The following is a 19,985-nucleotide window of genomic DNA, read 5'->3' as shown; positions in this document are numbered from 1 at the left end:
CTGTAGAGAAAGGATGAAGTGACCACTGTGCATCTTTATCCATTCCAGATGACAATTTGCTTTTAGGGACTCTTGATTGCTTCTTACCAATTTGGAAGGCAGTCTTGGTCCACATGGTGTTTAGGTGAGGAAGTATCACTCTGGTAATTTCAGCATCCTGATAGTGGTTCCTAAAAACCCAATTGGGGTTCTTCCTAGTCCGCATTTTGTCCCCTTGGCTACTCCTTCTCCCTTTTCCTTTCTCCCTCTACTACTCTCCCCCATGTGGTTCATATTAAAGATTTTGGAAAAACTCCTGGGTGGAAGAGCTAGCTAGGGAGGGAGGCGGGCGGGTGATACAGAGGGATTCAGCAGTCCCTGTGAAATGGAGGAAGGCAGCAACAGGGCCAGGATGGGCAGTGAGTGCACAGGTCATTTCAGTCTCCTTGCCTCACAGGGGTCACAGCTGCAGGCCCCAGAGTCCTGCCTCAGTGGTCAGTCACTTCTGGGATAAAGTAGAAAGCTGCTTTCCAAAAGCAGGTCAGGACCCAAGGTGATTATCTCTCTTTCTCTTAGGAAAAAACCCCAGCAAGACTGATATTCTGTACAACCCCCTGAAGAGATGCCTGTTGACTCTGTGTGTCCATGTTCCGCTCAGGAGCAGAATGTCATCACTATCACCAGCTAACAGTCTGATCTTCCTCACAGCCCTTCCCCTTACTCTCCAACCACTCCCTTCCTCTCCCGACCTTTAACTGAAGGAGGAAACGGGTGGTCTCTTCTTAATCTATGAAAAAGAGAACAAGAAATAGGGGTCTCCTGGCATGTGCCTCCCTGTACTATTTTGTATTCTGCAGGGGCTGGGATGTAGGGAATCACAAGAGCAGGACTGTGTTCAGGACTGTGGATTTACAGGAGGAACAAAGTGATATCATGACATTAACATTATTGGGTTTTGTTTTGTTTTGGGGCCATGCCAGGGGCTTGTGGGATCTTAGTTCCCAGACCTGGAGCGACCTGGACCACCGGGGAATTCCCCGACATTAACATTATTGTTATCAACCACAGCTGCCATTTAATGAGCCCTTCCTAAGCTCCAGACACTATGGCTAAGCACCTATAAGCATCATCTTTTACAATCCCCAAAATAATCCAGTGAGGCAGATAATATTATTATCCCCATTTCACACATGAAGAAAGTGAAGCATAGGAGGGGCGTAGTACGAAATTCAAGTTCACACCAATTTTGGAGCCAGATTGGTCTACTCCTGGTTAATAAGCACTGTGTGCCTCTCTTCGGCTTGGAATTGAAAATGAGCTTGGACTTTGGAGTCAGATGTCCTTGGTTCACCCCAGTTCTCCTCTGACTAGCCCTGATGGACAGAGCTGGGTATTGTTAATCTTTGTGACCTCAGTTTCTTCACCTGTAAAATGGAAATCTCTCTCTCATAGGATTTTTGTGAAGAAAAATGTTTTGTGAACTGTAAAGTATCATATAAATGATATTGTATTAAGATATTTAGGGAGAATAATTGTTTTATCCTTGTGTTCAAAGCCTTATATGGGCTGAGCTAAACCATGTACATGCACTAAAAACTGTAAAAGAAAGGGGGTAAATAAAAAAGAGGACCTCTAGCCTCATTAAAAAGACACAAACCTAAAACATCTGCAATGTCAACAAGGAATAAAGCTATAATTGAAATGAAGCCTATGGCTAGCTAGGAGGAGAGGGGAGTTGGGGATAAATCAGAGCGGTCAGGTTTTGTTTTTCTCACCAAATAGTTATTAAGTACCTGCTTTGTGCCAGACATTGTTCTAGGTACTGGGGATACTGAAGTGAACAAAACAGACAAAACTCCCTGCCTTCATAGAGCAGCATGTCCTAATCACCTGAGGAGGTGGGTAAAATGCCAGTTCAGTAGGGCTGGAATGGGGCCTGAGGCTCTGCATTTCTAACAGATTCCCAGGAGATGCTGATACTGCTGTTCTGGGGACCACACTCTGAGTAGCAAGGAGCTAGAACAGGGCATGAGTCACTTTGTCAAAGGAAGGGGTATGAATTGGTCAAAAGCAGGTAAAGAGAGCATTCTGGAGCAGGAAGCTGGGAAGGAAGTAAAAACTTCTGGAAGGGAAACAGCTACAGAGTCAGGGGCATCTCACCCTTCTACCAGCCCATCAGCTGGCAGATGCCTTAAATATCTTTGTGCCCCTAACAGATGAGCTCAGTGCTTGGCACATGGTAGGCATTTTGTAGGCACGCGCTGAATTGAGAGGGGGATGACCTGGGCCTCAGGCTGCCTTGCTGGAGGCCCCCACACTGACTGCAAGGTGCTGACCACTGGTCAGGAGGCAAGTGCCCTGCTCTGCAGAATCCTGAAGCAGCTACTTAGTGGGATAAGGGTGGTAGTAAAGAAAATTATCTTCCTGTCTTACTGAACAGATGTTCCCACGCTCAGTGAGGATGTAACAGGAAGGACCGATGTGGGCTGCAGCAGAATGGAGTTAAGTCAGACCACAGGAAGGACTTTTTACCAGGGTTTGGCATACCCCACTCCACACTGTCTCATGAGGGCTGGATTACTGGTCTCCCATTCCCATCCAACCCCTGTCTTCCCAAGCCCCAGTAAAAAAAAACAACAACAACAAACACCCATTGCCTAGAGCAGTACTCGGGGGTGAACTGAGGAAGCAGAATGGTGGTGAGACAGGGACAGGCTCCAACTCCAACGGTCTTGATTCTCCAAACAAAGCACCGCAGCAGTGGGTGTAACTCCCGGCTGTGCGTCAGGCAGCCCTTTCCGGCCTGGCCCAGCCCAGGGTGTTTATTTTGTTTGTTCCTGGAAGCTGTTGCCCTGATGGACAGTGCTGGGGATGCTGATTCCATGGGATTTGTTAGTGGTGGACCAGCCCTCTCACCCCTCCCTGGGACAGATGGGCCCCATCGGCCCTGCTGAATTCCAGAAGAGGCAAACATCAGCCCTCCTTGTGTTTGAGTTGGTATCACCAGTGGTGATCCAGTCTGTGGGTGAGGGCTGCGTTTACAAATGCAGGGGGCCGGGTAGGGGGGAGTGTTGCAGAGAACATAAAGCCCAGGGCAGTCCAGCTTTTCCCTTCTCCCCACTGGCTGCCCTCCCTTCTCCTCACCCACTTCTAGGCCCATTTTGGGGCCCTTCCCAAACCACCGGCTCATTCACAGCCCAAATCAAATCTTTTCTGTCTGTAGCAGCAACTGCCCTCCATGGTCCCCATCTGTTCAGAAAAGGGGCGAGAAGGCGTCCCTTTGATGTGTTAGGACGGGAGAATAGAGAATTCACAGCAAATCAAGGCATGTATGTGCTGGGTGCTGGAGAGATGGAAAGGGACTGAGAAGTGGGTGTATGGGTCAGATCTCATTTGGTGGCCTTGTGGGGAAAAAAGGTGATGATGAACTCCTGTCCTCTCTCTGAAATGTTCTTCCTGAGGCTTGTGGTGGAGTCCAGGGCTAAAAAGTGTTTGAATGAAGAAAAACTACTTCCTTGAGAAAATTGAGAATGACTCTAGCAACTCACCTATCTTTGATTAGCTCACCCAATTGATCTTCTTATAATTGTTCACATTGGGCAGATTGGGGACTGGAATATGGGGAGTGTCACCCTGTTGCTTAATCTTGGTCTTTGGTTTCCCACTGCAAACAGCCCTCTGCCCATGTAGATTCATCCAGGACATTATGCCCTTTAAGTTGGGAAGGATGATTTTGAAAGACTCATTAGTTAAGAAAGGTCATGGGACCTTGAAACAAAGGGTGTGGGGAGGAGAGTTGGGGTGGGAGGTCATCCTCCCCAGACCTCGGGATTGGGAATGAGGACTCTTAGCTACACGGGTCTGACTAGAGCTGTAAACGTCACTCAAAATTGCCCACTATATCTCTTCCCACTGACTCCTCCCTGTCTCCATCCTTCTCCCATACCATGTCTTTATGGACCAGCCACGCAGGACGTGCCTCTGACATGTGGGTATAACAATGTTGTCTCAGACTCTAGTTTTATTAAGTTTATCTTTCCACGAGGCTCTTAATGTTTATTAAATAAACAGGCAATGGGGTTTGTGTGACATGCCCACAGCTTCTGTGTATGTGACACATGCCTAGCCTGTGTTCTGGGAGTGTGTGTAATTTTGGCCTTTGGCTGGGGAACTGGTAATGGTGAGACCACGCAATTACTCTCTCTGCAACTGCTTAATTATTTCTCCAGAGCTTGTGAGGATCAGTTCTCCCCATTGGCCTTGGGGAATATCGGCCTTGGTTGGAGGAAGGGGAAGGAACCTCTCAAGGTTTGAATGCCAAACCTTTCCTCCCCTTCTCCTAATGCAGAATAAAGCCAGGATGCTCTGACAGGGCCATCTCCACCTTGCAGGTACATCGGGGCGCTGGGGGCCCGAGTGATCTGTGACAATATCCCTGGCCTGGTGAGCCGGCAGCGGCAGCTGTGCCAGCGTTACCCAGACATCATGCGCTCGGTGGGCGAGGGTGCCCGAGAATGGATCCGAGAGTGTCAGCACCAGTTCCGCCACCATCGCTGGAACTGCACCACCCTGGACCGGGACCACACTGTCTTTGGCCGTGTCATGCTCAGAAGTAGGGGCCTCTTCTACCCTGCCCCAGCTCCTCTTTCTATGCTTGGGGTGGTGAGTGGGTAGTATAGGCATGAGCCCCTCTCTCCTCTCCTGCATACTACTTCATAATCAGAGTAAGAATTGTGGGCAGAGCCCAGGATACAGTTGGAAACAGACCCTCAGTACCTTATATATGTTATATGTAGGCAGTGACCCCTTTAAATCCCAGTGTTCTGGGATGATGGGTCAAAGGAACAGCATTCCCTGGTACCTCCATCCTTCCTCCTCCCTTTTCCTTCCCCTCCGCAACCCCCAGCCTGCGGATATCCATGCACTGTAAGGCTGAGGACTGGAAATGGCTGCTCTGTTCTTACCAACACCATTACTACCCTCACCCCACCACTCCCAACACTATAATAATTGGAGCAAGGAATAAACAGAAAGGTGATATGTAAATATTTGGAGAGTCAGCGGCTTGGACCTGGCTCAGCAAAAGAGCTAAGCAGAGCTAAACAGTAAACTAGCAGAAAGGGAATGAGATGAGAATGTGGAGGTGTCAGAGGGACAAGAGTGATGATGATTCATCAATCCCCAAGAGCAGGGAAGGAAGAAAGCAGGCTGGGGAAAGTAGCATATCTCTTCAAATACGATGACCCCTGGGCTGGGGTCTCCATTGTAGGGGAACTGTCCAGCAGAGTGGGCCTGAAAAGGCCTGGAATGTGGACTAAGGCTGGCTTTGCTAAGCCGGGGTTGGCACTCAGTGGGAGGGAATGATTCACTGTGAAACTTTTCAATGGATGGACCCAGGGAGTTTGGAAGGAAACAGGAGTACAGGTCAGCCCAAGAGGTCAGACATACAAAGAAGTGCATAGAGAGTTGTGAGGGCTGAGGGGAAGAGGTCAGATTCACTGGGGAAAGCTCTTGGAAGGGAAGGGTACCTTGAATAAAGGAGGTACAGGGGTTGCCCTGAGAAAGAAAAGGAGAAGAGGTTTCAGAGTTGAAGGTTGTGTGGGCTAAAGAAGGGGACAGACAAGGGCCTCTTTCCTGAAACACACTTCTACCTTTCTCTCTCTAGGTAGCCGGGAGGCAGCATTTGTATATGCCATCTCATCAGCAGGGGTGGTCCATGCTATCACTCGTGCCTGTAGCCAGGGTGAACTGAGTGTGTGCAGCTGTGACCCCTACACCCGTGGCCGACATCATGACCAACGTGGGGACTTTGACTGGGGTGGCTGCAGTGACAACATCCACTATGGTGTTCGTTTTGCCAAAGCCTTCGTGGATGCCAAGGAGAAGAGGCTTAAGGATGCACGGGCTCTCATGAACTTACATAACAATCGCTGTGGTCGCACGGTCAGTACTCATGTCTGTGCATGTACATTCATATTGGCTGGGAGTGGCCAGTATGTATGATCATGGAGTAAATGTGAAGGTGGAAGCACTGAAGGCTTCTGGATTACTTCCAAAAGCCCCAACCCCTGGAACAGGAGCAGTAAGTGCAAGGGACCTTAGGAATGCCTAGGTTCAACCTGGAGCATAAAGAATCTTCACATAGGTGGAAATTAGGGAAAGGTGGAGAAAAGAAGGGAAATAACTTTTTAAGAAAAAAAGAATCACCTCCTAAAGTCTGAGGAGGATAAAAGCTTGTTCTAGTCAGTGCACTGGTCTTTGAGCACTTCCTATACTGGCCTAGTACTGTGCTGGAAAATGACATGCAACAAAAGCAGAAGGCATGGTACCTTGAACTCTAAAACACATGAAAAGTAGAGGATGTGCCATAATTATGAACAGAATCCTGGGGCTTTAAAGTTCAAATGGGCTATCATGAAAAGGAGAGCACTGTTGGTCTAGGAAGGTTTCCTGGAAAAAGAGGTTCTTGAATTTGATCGGGAAGAATGGGTGGAATCTGACTGGGGAGAGGACAACCGATGGCTCCACTAGCCAACCAGGCCCAGGACCAGCAGACCTCAGGGCACTCATGCTTTTAGTCCTAGGGATGACCATAAAGTACCCTGACTGGCTGCCTTTCCCTTACCTGCCTCCCCACCTCCCAGGCTGTGCGGCGGTTTCTGAAGCTGGAGTGTAAGTGCCATGGCGTGAGTGGCTCCTGTACTCTGCGCACCTGCTGGCGTGCACTCTCAGACTTCCGCCGCACAGGTGATTACCTGCGGCGGCGCTATGATGGGGCTGTGCAGGTAACGGCCACCCAGGATGGCGCAAACTTCACAGCAGCCCGCCAAGGCTATCGCCGTGCTACCCGGACTGACCTTGTCTACTTTGACAACTCTCCAGACTACTGCGTCTTGGACAAGGCTGCAGGTGAGTAAGGAAAGTAGGTAGAAACATGGAGCCCTGATTTTTAGTGCAGGCACCTCTAGTTAATCACGGTTTCAGGAGTTAGGGAAGGAGGTTGGAGAAGCCAGTCAGACGTGAAAACCTTGTAATAAGATTGTTGATTTATGCCTCAGTCTGCCAGGCCCAAAGCTGCCTAGAGAGGAGAAGACACTGAGCTCCTTGAGGCCTGAGGTCATCTATCACTCCTTTATATTCCCAGCATCTGGGATATAGTAGGTACTACTAAGTGAATGTTTAAGTCAATCACCCATTTCAGTACCAAACAATGTATGGGCTATACAGAAGCATAAGATACAGACTAAGTTTTGGCTCTTTACAATCTAGCTAAAGAAATGAGATATAACAGGTAGACAAATGCAACTGCAAAAGAGAGAAATTAAGAAAAGTTTACTTGAAAATGCGGAATTTAAGCTGTTTCTTAAAGTGTGGGGATTATCTGGATAGCTAGAGAGAAGAACAGGTGGATATTCTCTACATGTGAGTAGAGTGGTAGGTGGGAAAGCACATGATCTGTTCTGGGAACAGAGAGCAGATTAATCTGAGTGAAGGTTTTGGGTAAGGAAGATTAAAGACAGAAAGGTAGTAGGAAATACACCATGAATGACCTTGAAAGGGCTTATCCAGTGTGCTGCCACTGAAAATTCTAAAATGGAGTTGAGGAAGCAAGGAGGGAGGAGATCCCTACCAAAGGCTAACCATCAGCAGAAAGCAGCAAATCATTCTTGAATCTGTTCCATATATTTGTGGTGGAATTCTTGGGAATGCTGGAAGGTGATGTGGTGTTCCCCTAAAAGAGTGGAAGCTAACCATCTTGGCTCATATTTCAGGTTCAGATAGGTTAAACTAGGAACAACCTGCTATGCAACAGAACTGTTCTTCCCCTGGTTATTGTTATGGGCTCCCAGACTCTTCTCTGTAGTCTCAGCAGTCAGGACCTCGGTAAGGGGAAGCCAAAACCCTTAGCTGTCTTCCAAACTATTTGTTTTCACCTATCAGTGTCCTTCCTGGAGAAGCAATTAGCTTGGAGCAAAACTGGGCACAGAAACAGGGTGGGGCTCTACCCAAGACACAGAGAAAGTAGTTTGTGTACTTTGAAGGGTGCTAGGAGAAAAAATGCTAAGAAAGCACTTCTGATTCTCCTGGTGATTTCCTGCCACTAAGTTTGTTTTCTTCCCATGTGGTATAATTCAGAGGGCTACTCTCTAAATGCCTAGAAATAATTCCACAACATCCAGGGTGTAAGCCTATGCTGTCATCCTAAAATGCACCTTTGGGGAAGGATCTTTGGAGTTAGGAGGGAGGATGAGTCATATGTGTGTTGGTTGTTCTCAGAGGCATAACATAGGTCTCATAAAACCCACAGTGGAGCCTGGAATTCAAAGGGTACAAGTCATCCCAGAAGGGAGTATGGAGCCAGGAATTCCCTCCAAAGCAGTACTGTCCCATTGAACTTTCTGTGATGATAGAAATATTCTACATCTGTGCTCTCCAGTACAGTAGCCACTTAGTAACATGTGATTGTTCAGCACTTGAAATGTAGCTAGTGTGACTGAGGAGCTAAGTATTAAAATTTATTTAATTTTCATTAACTTAATCTAAATGACCATATTTGGCTAGTGGCTACTACATTGGATTGCTTGGCTCCAGAGCGTAGAAGAGGCTTCTGGTGCACAAGAGAATGACGTTAAGACCTAGCCCTTGAAATCAGGCGGATAACATATATAGTAGACCTAGTCAGCCTACACTCTAGAGCAGTGGTCTCTTAACATTTTGGCTTGTGTACTCCTATCATTAAAAAAAAATCTGAACATGTGCCTCCAATATATGTATATTTACTTATGAATTATATCTATGTTTCATTGTACTAAAATGTACATTATAAAACATACATACAAAGTAGATATTTTAAATTGATGAGCCCAAAAACAAATATAGAAGTACTAGCATTTTCTATCCATATTCAGTGGAATGTGGAGACTACTGCTATAGAAATCAGTTAATTTATTCATACCCTTCTTGAACCCCCAGGCTAGTTATGTTCCCATCTCTGGGAAAGAGGTGAAGTAGATATTCTCTAGGATCCATTCCATCTAAAATGCTATGATTTTGTGATCTGTTGGCAGCATCTCTTTTGCAAAAATCAGTCAGGTTGTGAGGTTGTGAGCATTCTCTGTGCAGGGGGAATAACACAATCCCTACCCTTCAAGGGTTCCTACCATAAGGGGTAAGAAGGCAAGGGATATTCTTTAGGAATTCCTTAGGGAGAAGCCTCCTGCCAGTAATGCTTATCAGTTCGCCCCCTCAGTTGATCAGAGATTATAGATATAACTATCTACTGAGTTAGGTGCTATTATAAGAAAAACTAAAGCCCAGAGAGATCAACTAACTTGCTAGATCACACAACTAAGAAGTGCAGAATTAGGTTTTAATCCTAGACAATTTGACATGAGGCACATGCATTAAATTTTTAATGGCCATGCTATACTACTTTCTTGTATAGTATAACTTAATGAAATATAAACTAAGGACCGAAATATTAACAAATGGTAACTGGATCAGAGTTGTAACAAGGCTTCTTAGAAAAGGTAAATTATAGGCTAAGTTTTTTATTTTAACTTTTTATTATAGAAAATTTCAAACATAAAGTAGAGAACCTTCACCCAGCTTTAACAATTATGACATTTTAAGGCTAAGTTTTGAAGGGGATATGGAGATGTGTATTGGCAGGGAGGACATTGCAGGAAAAGTCAATGGTCTTTGGGGAGCCTTGATAGTGGGAAGAAACAAGCCTGGTACAGAGGGCAGTAAGGAGATGATCATTTTGGCTAGTGGGTGTATTTTCAGGAAAAGGGATTCTTTATGGTTTCCTCATGAGGATGTGGTAAGGGAACCCAGAGTGGCTGAAGTAAGAGGTAACTTGGTTCTCACTCTCTCTCTTCCCCAACCCAGGTTCCCTAGGCACCGCAGGCCGAGTCTGTAGCAAGACATCTAAAGGGACAGATGGTTGTGAAATCATGTGCTGCGGTCGAGGGTATGACACAACTCGAGTTACCCGTGTCACCCAGTGTGAGTGCAAATTCCACTGGTGCTGTGCTGTGCGGTGCAAGGAGTGCAGAAACACTGTGGATGTCCATACTTGCAAGGCCCCCAAGAAGGCAGAGTGGCTGGATCAGACCTGAACATATAAATACCTCACTCATCCCTCCACTTCAAACCTCCTGACTCAAAAGCACAAGACCTTTGCATGCACACCTTCCTCCATCCTCAACTCTGGGCTGCTACAGCTTCTATTTAAGGACTTGTAAAGTACTCCAGAGGGACTCTGGTGTCCTAGCTGGTTCCTTAGCCCTGGGAAGGAGCTGACAGGGGATGTAAAAAACTGAGCGGCTCCCTGACTCCCCACTCTGGAGGTTAGAAGGCAGAGTGGAAGAGGTAGGAGTCTTCAGAGAGATATGAGTTGCACTAAAGCACATGGTCAAGGTTCATTTTTCCTTTCCCTTGCATTGGCTTCCTGACACATGTTGTGTGTGCAAGAGAAAGGATACCTGGAGAGAACTTCTTTTTTTCCTACCTGGCTGAGGGTAGATGGGACAGAGATGAAACCACATATCTCTTCCCTGGGTCAGTGTGAGCTAACTGCCTGGTACCCCAAAAGAAACTCATAGGCTGAAACATTCTTCCATTATCAAGAGCCTGGGATTGCTAGATAAGAGTTAGCCATAGCAGACAAGTTCCATTCTCATGCTATTATGTTTATAAACTGCTGCGTTTTGTAGGAGAAAAGAATTATATAACTATACAAACAAACATTCTCTTCTAATCTCTCCTTTTCAACCTGTATCAGCCAGCACTGCCTCTTTTGCTCACTTGCTGACTGTACAAACTGAGTGGCATGCAGTGTCATGCCATGCCGAACAAACAGATCATTAGAATACTGTATAACACTCCTAAGAAAGAGTAATTTAGTAGGTCTGCCTAGGCCTTGGGATTTTTACTTTTTTAAACTTTCCACGCATCATTCTGGTGGGCAGCCAGGTTTGGGAAACACCAAGTAAAAGATATGTGACTCACGGAGCATGGGAGAGGGTAACAAGCCTGATCTCAAAGGCCCACATGAGGCATTAGTGTATACTAGGCAGGTAGAGATCGCTGGCTTTGGCAATTTTTAGGAGAGGATCCTAGCCTTTAAAGCTGGGAGCAGGAACCAGTGGTTACAGAAGGAAGGCGAGCTGGGTCTTGGGGCCAAAGTGGTAAACAGCTTAGAAGACAACCTTTCCTCATTTATTCAACAAATCTTTATTTAGTGACTTTCCAAGTCGTGATTATTATCCTTCAATCCGCATTTGGCTTAAATTGGCGAGTTCCTTCTGTGCTACTACCCACTGCCTAACTAAGCTTGTAGTGGTAGAGTCTCCAGAGATAGCAGGCTTAGTAAGCTAGAGGGCAGGACACAAGAGTCCCCAAAATCATGATGTCCTATTTTTATATGACTTGGACAGTGGTTATCTCTTGCCTGTTGATATTTTAAAGGAGAAGAGTGGTATAGAAATTTGCAGTTATGACAGACCTGGGTTGAAATCTCAGCTGTGCCAGTTACTGTTTTTGATATTTTGAGAAAGATACCCAAATTCTCTGAGCCTCTATCTTCTCACCTCTAAAATGAGGGTACAAACTTATATCAGATATTGAGTTTTAATTATGCCTCAAACTCCAGCCAACAGACCCTCTTACCAAAGCCTGTAACTGGTCTAGCCCATCCTGACTTCTCTCAGAATCTTCAGTTCAGGACTATAAGGTATTGACAGCAGGCTGTATATTAAGGAGCCTACACAAGGAGTTCTGAATATAGGCCACTTTCCTTTCCCGAGTTCCTCTCCAGCACCCCTTGGGGTCCTCACATGTTTGTGGAGCAGCTTTACTCCGCACAGGCAGCAAGAGGATGGGGGTGCTATAGCTCTGGGCCGTGGGGGCAGATTTATTTGGATGATAGGACTAATATTTGTGTAACCTGCTGAGACCTATGTGGGAGAGTTTAGGGTGGTTTTTCTTTTGGTGAGGGGGTTTGCTCCAGTTTCACATCCATTAACACAAAACATGAACTAGTCAGGGCCCTTGTGGTCTGCGGTGAGGGGATTCCTGTGGAGAAATAGGACTGAGTGAGTCAGGCCAGGGGAATGTCTTCCTTGCAGAGTGGAGTCAACTGGATAACTGATGAGCCAATGGTGGGATTAGGGAGGGGGGGAAATGGGAGGGGAAAAGAAGAGTTTCTGACATCTTGAGCTAGGATTAAGAGGAGGAAAGCACTAAGGTAGTGGAAGGGTAAGGGGCTCACAGTCAGTCTGAACTCAAGAATAGAGCTGAATGAATTACAAAAGGATGCTGTCTTGTATGCTGGGCCACTGGGAAGAGCTCTCAGGTCCCAGTTAGCTTCAGCTCTTACAAGGTTATCCAAGTTACCACATAAATGATAGCCTAGGCCTTCCATGGGAAATCAACCTGAGCTAAATCTACCTGTGTTCTATTATCTTATTTTTTCTTGGTTCTTACCCTGTGGAAGGAATCGGGCCTCTTCTGGCATCTCATACTGCTCTGTGCTTTTCCCTGGGCTCCAAGTTCTAGTTCATAAAGACCAAGTTTTGCAATTTCCTATAAATGGTTAAGAGAACAGCAAGCTGTCCAGAGAGTGAGAGGTCTGAAAAGTGAGGTGGATAGTAAGAGAAAAGAGGTCCATGTAAGCCCCATTACAGAGGCTATGTGGCTCCCAAAAAGAATAATGGCCAAGCAATTAATTTTTCCTCTTATTCCTTAGCTTGCCTCTGCATTCCGACTGGCTTTACACAACTGGCATCCATTCTGCACTATACAAACAGAAACTAATTTGGAACAAGCAGCAAAATGAGAACTTTATTTGGTGCAGTCAGGGCCCCATTTAGTTCTGCTGCTACTCACTCACTGCCTCTAATCTCCCCCTTGCCCATCTCTCCTCTGCTCAATAGAGGCCTGTCCCTCAGATCAGCAGGCTCTTAGCCTGCCACCTCTGTTTCACTCCTTCCTGTTGGTCTTCATTTCTTTTAGCTTTTAATATTTATGTATAATGCATTGCAGAAAATGCTGTTTGGATACAAATTAAGTTAAAAGACATTATCCTTTAAGGATCTTAGAATCTTTTAGAGAGGGCACAAGACTTAAGTACCTCAGCTGCACAGCCTATAGCCAATTTCTCTTATGTAAAAGTAAGAATGCCAGCCTTAACATAGTCCTGCAGATAAAAGCCAATCTGTATTATTGCTGGCCTTGAATAATAGCATAAATCCATACTCTTCCTTAGAGTGATACTAGAAAAATGAAATCAGGGACTTCAGATTATTTAAAAGAATCAAACATTGCCTGGCCCTGAGGGTCTGCAAAGTCTTGTAGGTCTGACTCCTTGACCACTCACTGCCTCAGTCTTCTTCCTCCCTGTTACAGAGAGTAATTTCTTCCCTTTCTCTCACCTCCCTTAGCAAGCACACCAACCACTAAGTCCTTCGCCAAATTCTCAGACCCACTCAGGACCTTGATTTCTCCATGGCTTAATATAAGAAAGATAACAAGGATTTTTTCCCCCTCAGCCTTTCTGAGGTTTTATTTAAATGCCCTCAGTGGTCACAGGGCAGAAACCCAAGGGAGGAAGGCAGGGAGAGTATGTTTCTCATCCCTGGGAGGCCTAGATGCAGCCTGCAGCCAAATTACAGCACCAGAGAACAATGTAATGCATTCCTGGGCAGGTCGGTGGGACCCTGGGCGCCTGGGCCTTGTGGAGAGAGGTGCCAGACACAGAGCTCTCCGTAAGCAATCCTGCAGAGCCGCCCCCTGGTTCAGAAATGAAATACGGGAGAGCTTCACATTATGCAGAGACCTGTAGCTCACACCTGGTTATTGATGGCCTTGGTGGAGGCCTCTGCCCCCACCCTCCACTTGGGAACTGCCTGCTTCTATGGGGGTTGGGCATCTTTGAAGCAACGTTGGAAAACAAGAAAGAGATGTTTCCTTTTCACTCTGCCCTTCCTATCAGCCTGTACACAACCGTGAGGATATATATATACAAATATCTCAGGCTGCATATGGGTACTAGTCATCCTCCTCCCCAACAAAAAAAAGAAAAAAGCAACTAGATTTCAATCAAACACTTCAAAACTCATACCAGTAACAGGGGTTCAGCTATAACCAAGGAATATTATAAAATTATCAACATGCAGGCAGCTGTTGGTTTGGGGACTGGCACCCCTCTGGGAGGTGGCAGGAGAAGGATACAGAAAGGGCATGGAGAGAAGAGATCAACAGTGGACAATTCCCACCCAGGCAGAGTGGCTGAGACTGTAGAACTTCTCATGGCTGGTTCACGCTGGAAAGAGTGCAATTCGTGTCCTACATGCTATGAATGATAGGGCAGTCTCCTATGACTGCACGAGGTACGATTATCAGGCCTCCTGCTCATGACCTGTTGTTTTTAACTCTTACTAGGTTAGAAAACAGGATAGCTTTAGGTTGCAGAGATGATCTCCACAAGAGAAAGGCACTAGAGGGGAGCAAGCAGTGGCTTTACTAGGGTAAATGTGTCACAGTTGCTGCACTAGACTGAGCTTTCCCAGAAGCTGGTGATTGGCAGGTTTCAAGTAACGGCCAGTGAGGTGTCAGTAATATACCTGTCCCTGACCCCAGAGGTCAAAGTGATAAAAGAGAGGGTATAGGTACGTTTTTCCACTTCCCATTTATGGCTTAAATGATCTCTGAGCATCTCTGTGGTCCTTCCTCATTTACTTAAGATGTTTTAGTCATCCTGGATTTGAGAAAGCAAGGTAAGCATTCTCCCTTTTGTCCCCTAACTCTGAACTGTTCTGGCTTAAAATTTGCCTTTGCTCACTTCCATTCTGCCTACGAGTCTATGGATAGAGCAGCTGGGCATGGGAGTTCTCTCTCTTTGGCCAAAAGAAGCCAAAATTGGATGACTACTTAACACCATCAACCCCGGTAAGCAGACCTGACCAAACAGAAAAGCTAAGCTGAGTGAATAAAAAAGATAGTTTAATCCACAGCTGTTCTATTTGACAACTTTCAAGGTGGGGCTTCCCCAAGAATAACTGTGATATTTATAAAAAGGTTTTTCATGTATAAACACTTTAGCTTATATGTAATTGTCTCACCAACCCTGTGATAGGAATTATGCTCATTGTACAGGTGCCATTCAGAGAGGCTCTGTGATTTGTCCAAAGTCCTGTGGATACTGAGTGGCTCAGCCAGAACTCAAACCAAGGGCTTCTGACTTCAAATCCTGTGTGTTCTCCTCAAAGACTGAGGGTGCCTAGGGCTGGAGGCACAAGAATCCCAGCACCTTTAGGACAGAAATTGATACAAAATATCCTAGGAGAGTATACATGAGCAGAATTTACAAAAGGAACAGCTTAGGCCTTCCTTAACCTCATCAATGAACCCCCTTTTTGCCATTTCTGCCACTAATACCACCACCACCAAATGATCACTGTACTACATTTAGTGGTCCATGTTTAATCAGCTCTGGTTCCTAATTCTTTCTATTCCTTTTTTCTTTTTCAGATTAACAGTTAAATTTTTGTTTTAGTTTTATCTAGTCCTTTTAAAGGGATGCTAAATGTGCAGACAGAGCAGAAGTAGTCATGAGAAGCCAAGAGAGGAAGTTATTAAAGCTTTGGGCTTTTAAAGTATGTATTAGAATTTCCTTTGAGAGTTCAATCTTTTTAAAAATGCTCTCAACTCCTGGTCTAGGAAAGTAAGAACAGGGAATGAGAGTGCTTAAAAAAAAACTGTCCTATCCCAGGCCAGATGCCTACTCACAGCCTAGTAAAAGTCCTGGGACCTCTAGCCAAGACAAGCTATTTATCTACACCAAAGCAAGGAGTATCTACCCTGCAGAGAAACCCGTGCAAGATGAGGCAGACAGCAGATTTTCACTTGATCAAAAACTTTTGCTGCTCTCAACCCCTCCTCCTACCCTCATTCAAAATCTGGACTTCTGTTTAGGTCTGAGACAGTGAGACAAAGCAGCTCCAAGAGATGATGTGTGTAAGGGGAACCCTTCCCTGTTCAACCCTGGAATGCATTCCGTTAGAGACAGCATAAGCCCTCACATATCCTACCTATCCCACTCCTGAACCCCAACTGTGAAGGCAGAAAGGAAAACTGCAGGAACACCATGTTCATCAATCATAGATCTGGGATGCTACAGCTCCCTGACCTGGGCCCCCACTTGAGCTAGGGGAAGAACACCTCATGAAAACAGTCTACCTATAGTTAGGATTTCTCCCAGAGCAAACCTTACTTTTTGGTCCATCGATCTTGGCTCTCACTGTTCTCGCTTCCCACCCCCACTGCCTCCGCATGTGGGCTCAGAAGTCATCATCTAAAGAATTCCACTGCTCACCTCCTGCATAGCAGCACAGCCCCATGAGGCCGCACACCAGATGGAGGGGATAAAAGTACGAGGTCATGGCTTCTAGCAAGAGGCTTTTTCTTAAACTAACCCTGACTCCTGGAAAAGAGTTAGAGCAGGAGAGTGTCAAGTGAGCTGCTGACGACAGCAGCTTCAGAGGTCTTGTATAAAAAGCTAACTGAGCTTTCAGTGGAAATTTCTCTACTCCTGGTCTCATGTCTACTTCTTGAAGGTGTCTGAACAGAATGCAGAGACTGTCAAACCAAAGGGTTAAATCCTGCCCAATTGTAGGGACCTATTCAGCAGGCTGCCATACACATGCTAAGGTGGAGGCCAAACCCTGAACATATACCCCATTTCTCCAGGAATGTAACTATGAATAAAGGGAAAGTGTACGGAAGGTGGACTAGAACTCAGGGGAAATTGAAAAGGTTGTCAGTAGGCCTTCAAAATGTTTGTGTATAATACACAGACGGGGATGCAGAAGGATCATCGTTCCTAGAACTGTTATGTTTGCTGGGTGACAATGTACAGAAGCAATAATTACAAAGAGACAAAACAGTTTAACACTGAGAAACAGAAGTCGCAGAATAAAGGAATCAGGTGAATGAGATTAATCAGGCTTTCTATAGGAGGTGGCTTTTGAGCTGGATTTTTAAAATATAAGGAATGTCCTGGTTGAGAGAAGACAGAGGAAGGCATTCTAAATAGAAGGGACTGGTTTATGCTGAAACTTAGAAGCAAGAATGTGCAAGCAATATATAAGGAATTTCAAGCAAGTACATATTATATACACTGGAGAATACAGAGAAATTAGAATGCTGAGATCAGGGCTTAAATAATGTGAGGTGACTGCATGTGCCTAGACTGTCAAATGGCTCAGAGTCCCCTATAGAGCCACACAGCATCTTGATCTATGTCAGTAAACACCAGGGCACCTATGGGAAAACACAAGGATGAGTCCATTTGTTACAGATACTGGGACTAGAAGACAGCTACACTGTAAAACCCACAAAATGCTAAGTATCATTAATCACAGTTCCCTATCATTTGAGGTTCTGGGGTAAATAAGAGATATCAAATATCCTATCCAGAACTGTGATGCATTAATGTAGGTTTACGGGCCTAGAACCTGACACAAATCAAGCCAAACTCTTAAGAAATTAGAATGTAAAAAAGGAATTCTTTAAAATAGAAAATACATGATTCTTTCCCTGACTCTCAAACTTAAAACTTGACTGGTCCCCTATATCCCGTTTGGCATACTGGACTTTTGAGGCTAGCACATTCACCATAGCTGCGGCCATACTGAATAGGAAGAGAGCTATGAAAGAGCTTTAGGGACTGCAAAATCAGTTTACTAATAAGTGAGAGGATAGTTCTGGTGTACTACAGGGTGCTAGAGCAACAGCCAAAGACAAGATACAAATTCCGATTTCATAAACTTCGAATTAGGTCTCTGGCTTCTTGCACTTGTTGGAGGTAAAAACAGAGCTATTTATCGGGCTTCTGCCAAGTTTCCGAACTGAACTTTCCTAACCTCTGATGACAAAAACTGCAAGGGCAACCCTGTTCTTCCACAGCATTTTCCTGGTGCCACTTTCAAAAACAGAATATTGAAATGTATGTGTGTGTGTATATATACATATATGCATTTATACATATATATGTATATATAAAAATTATATTTATGAACATTGAATAAGCCAAAAGGTGAGCAGTATCTTAAATTTTTGCTTTACTTAACTGGCACAATTTAGTTAGTGCTGGAAGGGAGGCAACCATTTAAGTGATAGCATTTGTTGGTATCATCTTGGTATTTTCCTCCTCCCCTAGGCAGTTTATAAAAGGTGATTTCTGAAACCCTTCACAATGGAAAAGCTCAAGGGTTTACATTCAACTGTGACACCACTATGAATTCATTAAGAAGCATGTTTCAGGTTGCACTATAATTTCCCTATGTAACATAAACCCATGGAATCTGACATAAGCTGATTGCTCATGCTGGTTATTTTATTTACATTTCTGAATGGAAGGGACCTCAATACTCATAAAATATCTTACTAACTTATTATTTTTCATCTGTTCTCCCAGAGCAGCTATTATAAAACAGGCATAGAGACATAAGTCTCAACTTGTATGACTGGTTAAGCAACGAGGGAAAAGTTACTGCTCCAAAGCAATTTTTTAGAAAATAATTCAATATGGAGCTTGAGACCAAATGAGATATCATTACTCTAAATGCCATGTGAAAGATAAAAGTTAAAAAAACAGTGTTCATTATCTTCGTTGAAGTCCTATGGGAGTAGGAGGTAGTTCACAGGAACTTAGGGGGTCTGGAGTTTACCTAAGTCTTTCTTTAGAGACCTAATGTTAGCAGACACAGCCTAGTATAAATGGGAACACAGGTGAATGGATGAGAGTGGGCTCCTCACAACCCAGAAATATGAATGCGCCTCCTTACCAGCATGCTACTAATCAGACTTCTGAAATGGAAGATACCATCATGCATCTAATTCATTATTTGGAGATGTATGTTTTGTTCATCTATCCAAAGAATAATAATTTCCACTTATTCCAGAAGATATAGCAAGCTCAGATAAATTGCTAAAGAAGTAACAATTACCAGTTAACTCCAGAGCCTGATCTGCGGTCTTCTGCCTGTAAGTCTGTGTTCAAATCATCCCACTTTCTTTCTTCTGCTGCCACAGAGTTAAAACAGTATATTCTTCGACCCTCTAGCCTTGGGCCTGCTCTTCTACTCAATATACTTTCATCATTTTACCATATCTAATGATTACATGCCTAACAGGATAAACTCCCCAAGGACAGGTTCTGTACCTATTTTTAAAAATATTTTAATATGTATTTCAAGGTCATATCCCCAATGATCCAGTCAGTACATATACTTGACTGAGCCCAATAAAGATAGGAAATCTTTTTCAGTTGTTTAGAGAGAAAATCTTGGCAGTTCCCCCTGTAAAAATGTAGAATTATCCAGGATACAGAATTGATCAGCAAAATTCAGCTTAGAAGAGAGGGAAAAGGCAGCTTATTTTAGTACCTTAATCCAATATACTTTTATTATTTTTCTTAATTAACCTGATATATTTTCAGAATCAGTCACTGCAGGGTACAGCTTTGACATGAACAGTGGGCTCTGGGAAATTCTGAGTGGTTCTTTCCCTTTCTTTCTCACATGTCCACAGAGGTACATGAGTACCTAACTCTTTAGTACCAAACTCTTTAGTCCTAACTCTTTGCTGTCCCATTCTGCTTCTGACATCACACTTCCATTTTCTAAACCAGGATGGTCCTTAGCCCTTATTAATCTGTCATTATTAGGAATGAGAGGATATAAAAGACAAAGATAAAAATGAATGAGTATAGCAGGCTTTAGTCTTAGGGCAGCTACTATGTAAATCTGAGGGGTGACATTTCTTATTTCAATCTTGAGTTGTGGAGCACTTCATTTTTTAATAAATTCTAAACTATTCAGATGAACATAATGAATACTGCTGTTTACAAAAACACGAACTTCATCATTTATGTGTAAAGATGAAAGTCTTTCATGTCTGATATCTGAAAAAGAATAAAATAAAGAGACCTCCTTCTA

The 19,985-nt window shown here is 44.5% G+C and overlaps 2 protein-coding genes across 7 annotated transcripts in view; one reads left to right on the top strand and one right to left on the bottom strand.

Moving 5' to 3' along the window:
- The window catches only part of ST7L (suppression of tumorigenicity 7 like), a 135,573-nt gene that overhangs the window by 41,985 nt on the left and 73,603 nt on the right, over positions 1-19,985 (bottom strand). The window lies entirely within an intron of this gene.
- WNT2B (Wnt family member 2B) overlaps positions 1-19,985 on the top strand; it is a 22,023-nt gene extending 2,038 nt beyond the window's left edge. The window contains exons 2-5 of the mRNA XM_022584063.2: positions 4,371-4,591; positions 5,645-5,922; positions 6,624-6,888; positions 9,874-19,985. Coding sequence (XP_022439771.1) covers positions 4,371-4,591; positions 5,645-5,922; positions 6,624-6,888; positions 9,874-10,103 — 994 coding nt within the window. The 3' untranslated portion in view covers positions 10,104-19,985. The remainder of the gene's footprint in view (positions 1-4,370; positions 4,592-5,644; positions 5,923-6,623; positions 6,889-9,873) is intronic.

The sequence above is a fragment of the Delphinapterus leucas genome, chromosome 1 (genome assembly GCF_059928025.1).
Source record: "Delphinapterus leucas isolate spDelLeu-1000000601 "Yukka" chromosome 1, BTC_Dleu_Yukka2, whole genome shotgun sequence".
Lineage (NCBI taxonomy): Eukaryota > Metazoa > Chordata > Mammalia > Artiodactyla > Monodontidae > Delphinapterus > Delphinapterus leucas.
Note: the sequence above shows the minus strand (reverse complement) of the source record. Positions and strands in the feature narration are given on the sequence as shown.